The sequence below is a fragment of the Stegodyphus dumicola genome, chromosome 7, assembly GCF_044657685.1.
Source record: "Stegodyphus dumicola isolate Sdum_Otavi_A_Nest chromosome 7, ASM4465768v1".
NCBI classification, from domain to species: Eukaryota; Metazoa; Arthropoda; class Arachnida; order Araneae; family Eresidae; genus Stegodyphus; species Stegodyphus dumicola.
Genome location: NC_140774.1, coordinates 120,829,448 through 120,842,967, shown reverse-complemented (window position 1 = coordinate 120,842,967; position 13,520 = coordinate 120,829,448). Strand labels below are relative to the sequence as shown.

Sequence of the window (13,520 nt, the reverse complement as noted above, 5' to 3'; positions counted from 1 at the left end):
TTTAATTTATCGCCAAGTTGTTCCTTCGTTTATTGCCATGTTGTTGTTTCATTTATGGTAACATGAGTAGTTGAATGTTCCGTAAATATACTTTTACCTAGAATTGTGTGCTCCTTTGAATTTTTAAGTGAAAATGTATCAATGTGTACATAAATAAAGTCAAGGGAGCACACAATACCAAGTTTGTGCAATTCTCTGGTGTTTTTTAAGTGAAATAGGTCGATGTTTACATGGATAAAGTCAAGGGAGTGCGCAATACCTAGTTTGTGCAATTTTGTGATGTTTTTTAAGTGAAAATAGGTCGATGTATACATGGATACCGAGTTTGTGCAATTCTTTGACTTATTTTATTTTCGCTACACAAAGCCAAAATAACAAGAATTGCACGGCCAAAAATCGCCACTTTTTGCCATGGGGTACCTGTAAATATACTTTTACCGATGAGTTCTTCCTTAAATTTTCATGTAGCTACACCTTTTGCACATCCTATAAAATCTGTTATTTAGACTTCTGCTGTTCCTCTCATACTATAAATATGTGTTGTTTATTAGGATGGCTCCAAATCCATTGAGTTTAGGTGTGAACCTCGAATAAAGCAGGGATATTTATGGCTATAATATCATCTATCAATTCAAAAGTTCTCATGGGATATATCTGGTTTTGGATTAACGGGATGAGATACTCGAATTCCATCTCCAGGAAACCTATCATCCAAATTGGGACTGAGCTCAGGCAATTAGCCTTCTTGTGCTTTGCCTAAATCAAAAATCTAATCTATTCCTATTAAGAGACCTTTTTTTAAGTGAACCTGCACTGCAGAAGGATTTGACATTACCTTTGCCCCCCTCCTGAATTACTTTTCATTCATCATAGTACCATGTAACATTATTATTTTAAATCAGCATATTCATTTCCACCTTCCTTCACTTTATAACCAACAAGCAATAGAAAACATCTTCTACAAATAATTTTTCCGGTACTATTCTATTTTGAGGGCCGTAAAAAAATTGCAGCAAAAATGTACGTGCAAAAGCGCCAAATCTTGCAAATGTGCCTATTTAACAGCCCCCACATCTAGCCTACGCGCTGATTTCAGATTGCGTATGTTTATATAGTTCTATATTTCTATATATATATATGGACACTGAGTTTGTGCAGTTCTTTGACTTGTTATTTTGGCTTTTTGTAGCAGCGATTTTAGGTACGCAAAGCCTAAAACATAGCAATAAGTCAAAGAATTGTACAAACTTGGTATCAATGTACCATCAAAAATCCCGAATTTTCGCCGAGGGGTACCCGTAAATATACTTTTACTGAAATTTCATTAGTGAGGGGAGTTCTAGGTTTGTTCATGGAAATTATTTATACGGAATGAATGTAGCATGATATGTTGAGCAGAGTAGTAATGAAATACGAAAGTATTAGAAATCTGAAAGGATTGGGAAGAGTGCATAGTCGTTTTAATGTCCTGTCGGCTAACTGTCTTGGCAAAATGTTCTGTCGGCTAAATGTCCTGTCTGCTAACTGGTGTCGATTAAATGTCTCGTCGGGTAAGTGTCTGCGACCAGATTTTAAGCCTGCTAGATGCTTCTTCCATGGTGCTACATTTTGGATGTTCAGTGGTGTGTTTGAGTGAAGTAATCTATAACTTTTAATTCCTCTTTCATGTTTTTTAATAGTTATCATAAACATTCGTAACAGCAATAAATATATATGTATTTAAATCTAACTTTTTATTTTTCATACTTTGGTTAATTTTTAAAAAATACTTCCAAAATTCTTGCTTAGCATTTTCACTTAGTAATGTCAATTATTAATGAGTTTGATTTGAGAGATTGTAGTACAGGGATTTAGTAGAGTTTATTCTGAGTCAACTGTGAATTTATGATATTTCTGATGTGCTAAGGAGGTTTTACCTGATGTCCATGTTCTTTTTGAGCTATTTACTTCTATTCATTTTGCTAGATATATTTACTAATTACAATGAATGGCCAATTTCTTCTTGCTCATCTTGAGTGGTCATTTAAAGGAACATTCATGAAACACATAGTTGTTCCAAAGAACTGCTGATTGTAAAATATTTAGTTTTGGCTTTCGTGTAAGTTCTTGATGAAAGTGATTAATTATTAGTATAGCTACAAATAAAATATAATCTGAGTTTCCATATCTTCCTTGTATTTAAATGAAAAACTTAAATAAAGTAATTGGTAGCTTAAATGTTTAATTGCTATTATAGGTTTTTTTTAGATGTATAACTTTAATTTTACTTTGATTTTTAATAGCTTGCCAGATGTTAATGCGAAGGTAAACATGATTTATTATTTTGTTATATATTTAATAAGCTTTTAATGCGTCTTTACTTTTTTAATTGAATTCTTAAGTTTACTGACTATTGCTAGTAAATATTCTAAACTGCCTATAACACCGATTCTATTTTTCATGATTTTAGTAGAATGCATTCTTAAATTTGCATGTAAAAATATTAAAGTTTTAGTATGCTTTTCTTGTGACTTGTAATGGAGATTTGTGCTTGTAGTTAATATTTATGTATATATATATACATATAAATAAATTTAGTTTCATAATAGTTTTTAAGGTATACTTCATTTAACAGGTGATTTTACAGGAAAAAGTTTGTGAGATTTCGAATACAGTTTTGGCATTGTGCTTTGTTTGTGTCTACTGTTTTTCTGATGTATATGTCTGCCTGTTTTTTTTTTATTATTATTATTATTGATGTAAGTTTTTTCATAAAAACTATGCCTAAATAATTATTAATAATATAACTAAAATATTGTTAGGAATTTTGCCACATGGATAGATGATTTTAGTGCAGTTATATGTGAAATTTTATTTTCCTGTGTTATGTAACACCTAGAGATACTGTTATTCTGTCAGAAAAATAAGGATTTAGGGGCAAGTCTGATGTTGCACAAATGGCTGTCTCATTAATTTGCGGATATTGCTAAGCTGGCAATGTTTTTAGCGACTAATTTTTTCTCAAATTTGGCAAAAAGTCACCAAAAGTCACTAAACTTAGCGACATTTCGGTCCAGCCCCTGTATCACTATAATAAGTATTGTAATTGATTTCAAATGCAACTGTAACCATACCCGGCCCTCATACACCTTACGGTAATTTCTATAAGTATAAGATATCCCTAGGTGGCCAGATGAAAACTATATAGGACTGGAGAAAACATCTGCTGTCAATTGTTGTTAGTTTGTTAGTTCAGGGCGAGTTCGGAGCATTGAGGTATCTCTCGGTTAGCTTCGCTCTTTAGATGCGCTTTGCATTATGTTGTGTTTTAATGTTCTTAGTGGTTTGAAGTGTGACTACAGATTGTACTCTGTGATGCTGTGAACATCACAGTGTATAATTAAATCCAATGAATAAAATGCCTCATCAGTGGCCGAGCGGTTAAAACTGCTACTCACTCGCAATTCGAACTGATTTGGTTTCAATACCAAGTAAATGGGCTAGCTACATGTATGATTTTCATGGTGTATCTCTCCATATGCAATGTGAATACAAGCCAGTTTTTCCTTAGAAAGTCCTCCACAAATGCATCTCTCCTCTTAGTTAGATAACCCTTGTTAGTTAGATAACCCTTGTTGCTTTGCTTTGCCTTGCCATGTTCAAATAACCTAACCTAATGAATGAATGGAATATTGTGTTTTGAAACTTTTTTAAAATATATTTTTCGCCTATTTTCTTATGTGTTTCTTATGTCTCAGTCTGAATTTTGCTTTAAATTAATATTTTTACAAAATTGTGTATTTATTTGAAATTAAATTTTAGTCTTTTGTTTGCAACATATTGGTGATTTTAACTTCAATGTTTGAAATTTGTTTCTTTATAAATTTCAGGAATTCCGATTGGTACATTATGCTGGAGATGTTACTTACAATGTTGAAGGTAAAGACAAGACAAATAAATAAGTAAAAGTTAAAAATATATGTTCAAAAATTGGAAAAATCATTAGTACCATGTCAAAGTCAGAAATCTGTAAAATCATAGATATATAAAAATTGTATATGTTTTGTGAACAATTGAGAGATAATTTCTGCATAATCATTTTAATATGTTCATCTAATAAAACATGCATCCGTGTCTTTTAAATATGGTCTAAAACATCAAAATATAACATAGAATGAAATTATTATTTTATTTTATCAGGTCATAAGCATTCTTTTTCTTATTGCAGTATTACTGGTTTTAATGCGTTCTTTGTATATCTTATTTTTGAGTTCTATTTTGTTTCTGAATCTTACAGAGTTATGGCTGTTTATTTTATGATAGTTTGCAGGGTTGGTAGCGGTCCTTACAAGTGCTTATAAGTTCTTATATTTTAAAATAAAATATAAAAGCCCTTATAGGTGCTTATTTTTTCTTTAAAGCCTTATTTTTTTTTTGTTTTTAGTGCTTATTTTTTGCTCTTAGTGCTTTTTTTTAATCCTTTGTTTTTAATGAACGTGCATTTCCCCCCGCACCAAAGCCGAAACTAAATAAACAACTTTTCTTCCTTATATGCTACGTCAGATGGTGAATCATACTCCTGGAAATTGCTTTTCCCCTCTTCCTCTGCATTAACGTAACCTATGGTGCGCGTGAGAGTACAGACAGGTGCACGTCGTTCTATTGGCCAAAGAATTGCGAAAACTTTAGAAAATTCCAGTACATTTGGTATTCTTTTCCTCCCACCCAAATACTACACACGTTTGAATTTCTATCAAGATTTTAATTATTTGCATTCTTGTTCCGTGTGGTCAGTTCATATTCGTGTTTATTGTGATCATTATACTTATATTATGAGCATATGTATGAATATTTATAATAATATAGTTGCAGTAACTGCTGAAGTATAGATAAACTTCCAAAAATGGGTTGTTTTTACACAGATTAGCTTTCTAAAGAATAATATTCGAAATGACTTAAATAAAAGGGAAGTAATCGAATAGTCAAAATAATTTCATTTTCTTTGCCAATACATTATACAGTACAGAGGTTGGGAGTTTCTCTGCAAAATCTCTAATATTGAGGCAGTGGCCTTTTTTTTGTCACTGTCTGATCTGGATTGAAAGGACTAAAAGTTTTTGCGGTCTACCCATCCCAAGCGAAGATGATTCTATTCCGGAAATTTAATACAGTATGTTGAAAATTAGAATGAGAAACACCCCAGATTAGTAAGTCTCTTTCTTTTCCTTTATTTAGTTCTGTATTCTCCAAATCGGCAGCTGTTGATTCCGATTGCGTAATATCGCGTATGGAAGAATTACGCCGCACATATTGCGCAATAATGTTTGGGGTATTTTGCGGAGATAATTAATTTTGATGTTCAGTCTGAGATTTATTTATGAACACTTAAAAGAGTTTTACTGTGCTTTCTAAGCAGAATATTTCTCAGTTCCGTTCGTTTTTATATGATGCACGTATCGAAATGTCAAAATCATTTATTTAGCCTAAATTTAAATCTAAAGAATGGCTACAATCTCCCCCACTCCTTTTTTTCCAGTTACTATCTGGAATATTCGGGAATTTCCGAGTATGCGGGTTAATTAAACTTTTATTGTTAAAGGATGACTGCATGAAGCAATTTCCCGTCTTCTGATTTCAGAAATGTGCCTCTTTTATACTTAAATTACTTTGTTTGGAATATATGTTAAGGGAAAACTGTTATGGAATGAAAATTTAGAAAAATTGATTTAAGTTAAATTATTTAAATATTAATATGAGTGGAAAAATAAATTGTATTTATTATAAGGTGCCAAACAAATACAATTAATATGGCTTATTATTATTTATTTTCTATATTTTCAACTGAAATATCATCATTAAATTTTGTAGTATAGTTGAGTTCTGCATAGTTTTTTTCTCTCATTGTAAACTAATTCTGTAAATTGAACTGTCACTTAAAATTTAAAAATAATTAAAAAAAAGTTAATTGTTTTTCATTGTTGAGGTAATGCTCATTCTCATAATAAATATTGCATTGCTCATATTTTAAATTACAAGTCTAATTTTTCTTTTAAGGTTATGCAGTTGTGTATAATGTAATTAGACAGGTGCTTATTTTTTCCTTAAAATGTGCTTGAAAAGTGCTTATAGGTGCTTATTTTTTTAACTAAAATGTGGCTATGAACCCTGGTTTGTCTTATCCATTACTTGGAAGTTCTCTTGGTACCATTAACAGCGATACCTTGTGAAAAAATATATGATTTTTTATTGTTACTATTCATAAAAATTGTCCATAAAAAATCCATAAAAATTGTTAAATGTTATTGTGTAAGTTTTAATATGTTTTACGTTTGTTATTTTCTTCATGCATTTGAAAATTAAGGAAATTTAATTGTTATAAGCATTTTTTGGAATCGCAGAATATTGTTAAAAAGTTGGGTGTTTTCTTATTAAATGAAACTGAACATCACTGAAGAAAATTTTTATAAGTAACCACATTGAAAATTACAGCCAGAAGAGGACTAGGAAATTCAAAATGGCTGTTTTGAAACATATTCAACTTACTAATAAGTTGGATTATTTTCCAATAAATGTATGTTTTTTTTTTTTATTGTTGCTGTAAGTCACTAATATCAGATAAAATTTTGCTAAAAAAAAGCTGTGTAGGGGGGACAATTATGATGGAGAAAAATAGCTATAAAAATAAAAGGAAAACTGAAATCGGAAATTCCGAAATGAGCAAGTGAAGATTATTTGGATTGTTGTCAAAGCTACCTTGCTTTCACCTGTACGTTCCAGTAGTGTGTGAAACAAATTAGCAGTGTTATGGTGTTTTGAGATTGGTTAGTTAATCACTGCTTTCCTTTTGACTTAAATTACAAAATTTGCCTTAAATAGTATGAGGTTTCCATGAAGTACCTGAAAAAATTTTAACAGCTTGTTGTGAAGGAATGGAACACTTTTGCAAGCAAGGTGTAAAGTTTTTTGACAAGTGACAGAAGTTAACAAACTTGACATGCACATTATTTGTTGTGCACATAAGATCATGTCAGTATTCCTGCTTTATCCATGTATGGTACACCATGGTGTGATCAGTGGCTGTCTTTATGTCTGCACTTTAGAATGGGAAACAATATCAACATAGCCTCACAGAAAGAAGTTCAAATGAGTTATGTTAGGTAAAAATCATGGTGGCTGTGGAATGGGTCCATCCTTCCTGTTCCATTTGCTAGGGGAAGTTCTGTCCAAAAAATTGCAAACACATAATGCCCAGTGCGGTGGTCCACCATCCTACTGAAACATAACCTCTGATTGAGGGTACTTCAGATGTGGGCAAATGTAATTAAGTAAATGTATCAGTGTAAACTCTGGTTGGTATTGTTTGTTCATGGAAGAAAAAAGTGGTCAAAAAATCTTCTCATATAGCATCCAGCAACAAACATTCACTTTCAGGCTGTTCTGCTTCACTTCCCTTGTGACATGAGGATTTTCAGACCCTAAACTTCAATTTTTAAAACTTTAAAATCAATATGTGTATATTGAATCAGAACAAATCATCAGAGAAGAACTTTGATATATGTTTAATAAGACCACAAAAATTCACAGCATCACTTTTTATGGAGTGCTTACAGTAATAGGATAAATTTGTTCAGAGACTTTACATACTGTATTTTTTTAAATTGGAAGTTGTCTAAAACTTTTCATGTACATAATTTTTAACAGGACTTGAATGAAAATTCTGTTATATAAATTGTAAGATTTTGAATTTGAATATTTGTTTTGAATTTAATTTCTGTTCCATAGTTTATAATGAACTAATATACTTTCTTTGAAGGAACATGATGATGTTTTTCCCCTCATTCCAAAAAGTAAAATTTATTACACTAAAGATCTTCGTCTTTTACTAAATGTTGTTTACTATTCCAGCACTATTGTAAATTAGCTAAAGAACAGTAAAGCTGTTAAAATACTGAATGCTTTCTGATTTGATTTTCTGCCCTTTTAAAATATGTATGTTTTCATGATTTATGTATTCAAAGAACCAAATTCACATTTAAACAAGAATAATGTATTTCAGGCTTTTTAGATAAAAACAATGATTTATTATACAGAGATTTAAAAAAGGTGAGCTTATTTTTTATATCACAATTTGTAATACTGTGTTCTTTTGTATTTTCACTTTGTAATTTAAATTGTTTTATTTAAACAAAAAGTATTTTTGTTTTTATTTTTACCTTTAAACAGATGTATTATTAAATTTTCTATTATTATGACAAAAGTTTTCATTTTTCCTTTATCTCTCTCTCTGTATAATAATAGTATCTATATTAAAAGTATTTAAGAGGTTTTTATAACTGTGTGAAGATATACCAGAAATCTTCATTGTTGAAAAAGGAAATGAGAGAAGGATAGTAATGAATTTCTAAAGTAGTAGCTTTTTATAGTAATGAATTCTTCTTTTTTAAAATTAAAATGACATCATTGTCTTAGATCTGGCACTTGTTTTTGACTAACTTTTGGCCTCTTAATAACCACAGTCTCAAAATAACCACAGTTTTTATGTATCATATCAACTTTTTAAGCTACAGGATACCCTTTCTTTGTCTCAAGAGTCATAAAAAATATGCATATAAAGGAAATAAAAGGAAAACCAAATATACTTACAAAGAATAGTTTTATTCATTTGAAGACTATATATATAGTTACTGCAAGTTAAATTTTGTTCATACAAATAGTAAAGTTTTTTTACCAAATCGTAAACATACATATTAAGGTTCATTAAAAAAAAAATATGGCCTTTTTCTGGAATATTTAATCTGTGGATGTTCTCACTTAATGCTCCAACAACAGTCAGCAGTCATATCCCATTTACCTTGGTACCGTGCCTTCATGACCTTTAAATCTTGGTGTAATCACTCACCCTATTCATCACTGACTGCATCAAGATTTTTCAGGAAATTATCAAGAGATGGCTGTGTAAAAAATTGCAGTTTGATGCTCATGTTGCAACCAAGCATTTTGAAGTTCTCAAAAAGTTCAAGTTAATTTAAGGTGTCCTTGGCAATTAGAACTAGAGAAGAGTATACAGACTATTTGCTGTTCTTCTCACAACTACAGGAACAAAGTCCAAAGAAGAGTTAAAATATCCTTTTATTTCAACTCGAATAATAATAGTTGGCCCCCTCTCGAACTTACAGGAAAGCCTCTACTTGGGGTTAACAGTTGGAAATAAGAAACTAAGTTAATTCTAACTAAAATTTAGCCAAAGCTTTACAAAAATAATTAACCAAGTTGGCCTGCATTTAAAACTCAGCGGCAAATAATAACAGCCATGTAAAAATACAATCGAATGTAGCAAGATAGGCATAAAGCAAAGACATGGCCAGAAGGCAGAACATGCTCTATTGAGAGCTTCTGAGCTTTTCTGTGGAAGTGACTGAACTTCCAATTAAATACTGATTTTACCTCATTTACACAAAGGCCCACCAGCGGCCAAGCGGTAAAGTCGCCAAACACTAGTAGTTCGGTTTGAGGTTCAAATCCCGCAAATGGGCTGGCTGCCTAGGTGTTTTCATGGTTTTTTCCATGTGTAATGTGTATATGTGCCTGTTTCCCTTAGAACAGGGGTCGCCAAACTTTTTTGATCATCGCCCCCTATATAATTTTTTGAAATCTCCATAGACCCCACAAAGGTAATTTTCAGGTAATTAAAACTATATATTAGTATAAATATTTAATTAATCAGAAACAGTAAGTAAAGTAGCTACAGATTTTTTACTTCTTAATGAGATGAGTGTGCCTGGTGTTTCTTGGCAAGGTTCGCTATATTGGGTTCGAAATTAGTCAATTTTAACCGTAAATCCCCTCGAAGCTTCACATTTAATTTATTTCTGTTTTTAGTTAAAATTGAATTAACGTGACTGAAATCGGCTTCAACCATATACGAACTTGGAAACACCAGCATAAATGCTGAGCCATTTTGTAAAATTTCACATATTTTTGCTTTATATTTATATTAGTCCAAAATTTATGTATTGTCAAATTTTTAATAAGTGTTTTTGCTTCAAGATCGGACAATAGTTCAGCAAGCTCATCTTGTATGTTGATGTCAACGTTATCAATTTGCGCGGAAAATGGCACAATAATCTAATCAGGGATGTCGATGTTTTCCAAATCAACAAAGCGCAGTTTAAAATGTCGCTTAATTTTTGAAGATGATTTGTATATATTTCCAAGCCGCCTTCTTTTATTTTTAATTGCTGCAGATTTGAAAAATACTTATAATCCTTACGTAGCAATGAAGATCTAAATAAATTTAATTTTACTTAGAAGCCTAACAGTATTGTCCGAGCTTGGATAATTGTTACATCTTTTCCTTGCAGTTTTGTTTGAACATCATTAAATTGTCCAAATAAGTCTGCTAAATAAAAAATATGGTTCTTATTGTTTTGGAGTTCATTGCTTAGAACAGGATTTATTTCGTTCAGAAATTCTGTGGTGGAGTCAAATAAATTGACGAGCCGTTGCAAGCATACACCTCTAGACAACCATCTAACCTCGGTGTGCAGAAGTAATTGGTTAAATAACTCATTGTTTTCCTCACAAAGTTTGGCAAATAATCTTGATTTAAGAGGTTGAGCTTTAATTTGATTAATAGATTTAATACAAAACTGTAAAGCTTCATGTAACTCTGAACTCAGATATTTTGCTACTAAGTTGTGTCTATGCAACACACAATGAATAGTATGAATACCAGGCACTTTTTCTTTGAGGCATGTAGCAAAACCTCGGTAACGCCTTACCATAGAAGGTGCGCCATCTGTGGCTACTGCTATTATATTTTCAAGCGGAATGTCATATTTATTTAAATATTCTTGTAAACATCTAAAAATTGTCACTCCCTTCCCATCGGTTTCAAGATATTTAGCAAATAAAAATTCACCAATGACTTCTCCTTTAATTTTACTGAAATATTTGACATACACCATAAGAATAGCAGAAACGCCAAAAACAGATTCATCAAGTTGTATAGAGAACTTGCAATTTTTTAGCTCCGAAACTACAGTGTTTTCTATTTCTTCGGCCATTTCGTCAATACGCCATTTTACAGAATTTGCACTTAATGGCAAAGACTTTGAAACATTAGTAGAGTCTTTTTTCATCACATTCTCAATGACGTCTTTAATTGCAGGTACTACTATTTCTTCTGCGATTGTGTGGGGTTTTCCCCTCTTTGCTATATTAAGTGAAATCTTGTACGAAGCAATTAATCCTCCTTCATTTTCAGTTTCAGTAGACTGTTTCATAAAACTTTTTAGAGTTGGTCGACATGTGAATTTTTCTTTGAGTTTTTGAAAAATTCTAATTCTTCATTTTTTTTATCTGAATGAAGCCTTTCAAGACGATCTTTCATTTTTGATGGTTTCATGTATTCATTTCCAAAAGTTTTTTCGCATATAAGACACATAGGAATAGTTTCATTTGTCGGTGAACAAATAAATCCAAATTTTAAGTAATCCAATGAATAATACCGACATTTCTTTTTAGATACTGAAGCTGTCATTTTTAAATTAGTGTTCTGTAAATAAGTTAAAATTAAGTTGGTATATTATACTAATCCTTATTATTAAAGCTTACCTTTTCACAAGTAACAATAATTAAAATTGATATCAAAACTAAACGAATAGTTTTTATAGAAACAATAACTAATTATCCAATGGTAGAATGGTAGTAATAATGACACTACAAGCATTTAATACTGTTCACAGTTCACAAGGATAGCTGAAAATGCATATGATATTTGCGTTTGTAGCATCCAGTGTAGAATTGGACAAGCGCACATATGCATCTGACTCATATTCAAGGCTCGTAGACAAAGGGCACGATGGAGACAAAGGGCGAACCAACGACATGATGCGTAACTGCCGTATAAAAAAGAAAAAAACTAAAAGAACTAAAACCACACACATAAGAAGAAAGAAAATGGAGTACTGAAGATTCCCTTCGCGCTTAATGCATAGAAAGCCAACGGCAGTGTCGTCGCTCGCCAAGTCTGCGCCAAAGGCTCCTAATTGGTTGATGGGTTCGCCAGAAAGAGACACGGATAAGCCTCAATCGCTCTTCTGGCTACATACTATGAGTCGGGAAAATTACAAACTGGTCACAAGGTCAAGTTGTGACGTCACGGTATACATACGAAAACCCATAAGGAAAAAAGGGGCAGATTGTTTTCTGATTTATTATTTTATTTTCTATAAAGAATATAATATTAAGTTAATTATAAAAATATTTTAAATTTTTACGTACGCAGTTAGATATGTGTGATTTGCGTATTAAGAACTGTTTTTCCTTCGAGTCCCAATAGACCCCCATTCGACCCCTACTGTTGTTAAATAGACCCCTAGGGGTCTATAGAGACCACTTTGGCGACCCCTGCCTTAGAAAGTCCTCTTTGAAGGCATCCCTTCCCTTAGGTAGATAGCCTTGGAGGCTTTGCCATAATAACATAAACCAAAATCATTTACATAAAATGCAATACTGAAATCTCATTTTAGCAGGGAGTTGTAGGTGGAATAGAAGAGAAAAAAGGAAAGTGTTTCAAAATTAAAAATTACTATTAGAAAATTAAAATAATCCTTTACTGCTGGACAATTTCGCCGTAATTCTGTGCTCTTGTATTCCCAAGAAAGTCTTTGACAATATTTTTGAATGCCAACCAAGTATTCTTCCATTCTGTCATTGTTCCAATGAAATGTTAATTTTTTAGGAGCTGCCAAATCTGTAGACCATGAAACACACATACTTTTATCATTTTTTAAATGACATTAAATGGCAGGCTAAGAAATTCTAAAATGAGGTACTTGAAACAATCTCCTTCAACTGGCAGAGCTTTAACAAATATCTTCATGAGATCCGGTTTTTTTAATATGCGGAGGTAGAAATATAATGTTCCTGTTGACAAGTGGCTAATGTAGAATGTTTTGATTACCAAGTTTCAAGTCAGATCTTGTTGGTCAATTTGACTGCACTCATTGCTTGTCATGAGCTCTTGCTGTTTCATATACACAGTACAGAGGTCATCCAAGAGGGTGCCGACCCCATGGAAAACCTTAGGCAACAGCCAAAAGTATTGAATCACAAATCAGTGGCAAACAGGCCCCAACCGGTCACCCACAATGAAAATGAAGTACAGGACAAAAACTGTCTCCCAGTGTTGACCAACAGGAGCTAAACCCTGAGGACAACTTTTCAATATCTAACTTTGTAGCATCCCCACAAGCAAGGGGCAGACAAGACAATACCAGTACAGGTCCTGCTGAACCTGAATCTACCACTGAAGAATCGATGGTTCTAGTCATTGTGAAGACTGATTATGTACACCAGAAGCCAAGTCTTAAGTACAACAGGTCCTGGGGTTGCCCCCCTGTCGACACCGAGGGGGATGCCCCAATTACACAAAAAACAAGCATTCTTGTTATATCCATATTGCTGGCCAAGGAAGAAGCAGACCATTTTAATCTCAGTGCATATGATCATTGGTACATGTGATATTGCAACAAATC

General features: G+C 32.3%; 1 protein-coding gene across 5 annotated transcripts in view; it reads left to right on the top strand.

Annotated features, from left to right (window-relative positions):
* Positions 1-13,520, top strand: part of Myo61F (unconventional myosin 61F) — a 225,143-nt gene that overhangs the window by 158,162 nt on the left and 53,461 nt on the right. For all 5 annotated transcript variants that reach the window (XR_015042187.1, XM_035351277.2, XM_035351276.2 and 2 more), the window contains exons 15-16: positions 3,870-3,918; positions 8,036-8,082. Coding sequence is in view for 4 of the 5 variants with exons in the window: in XM_035351277.2 (XP_035207168.2) it covers positions 3,870-3,918; positions 8,036-8,082 (96 nt within the window). In the remaining variant the exon portion in view is untranslated. The remainder of the gene's footprint in view (positions 1-3,869; positions 3,919-8,035; positions 8,083-13,520) is intronic.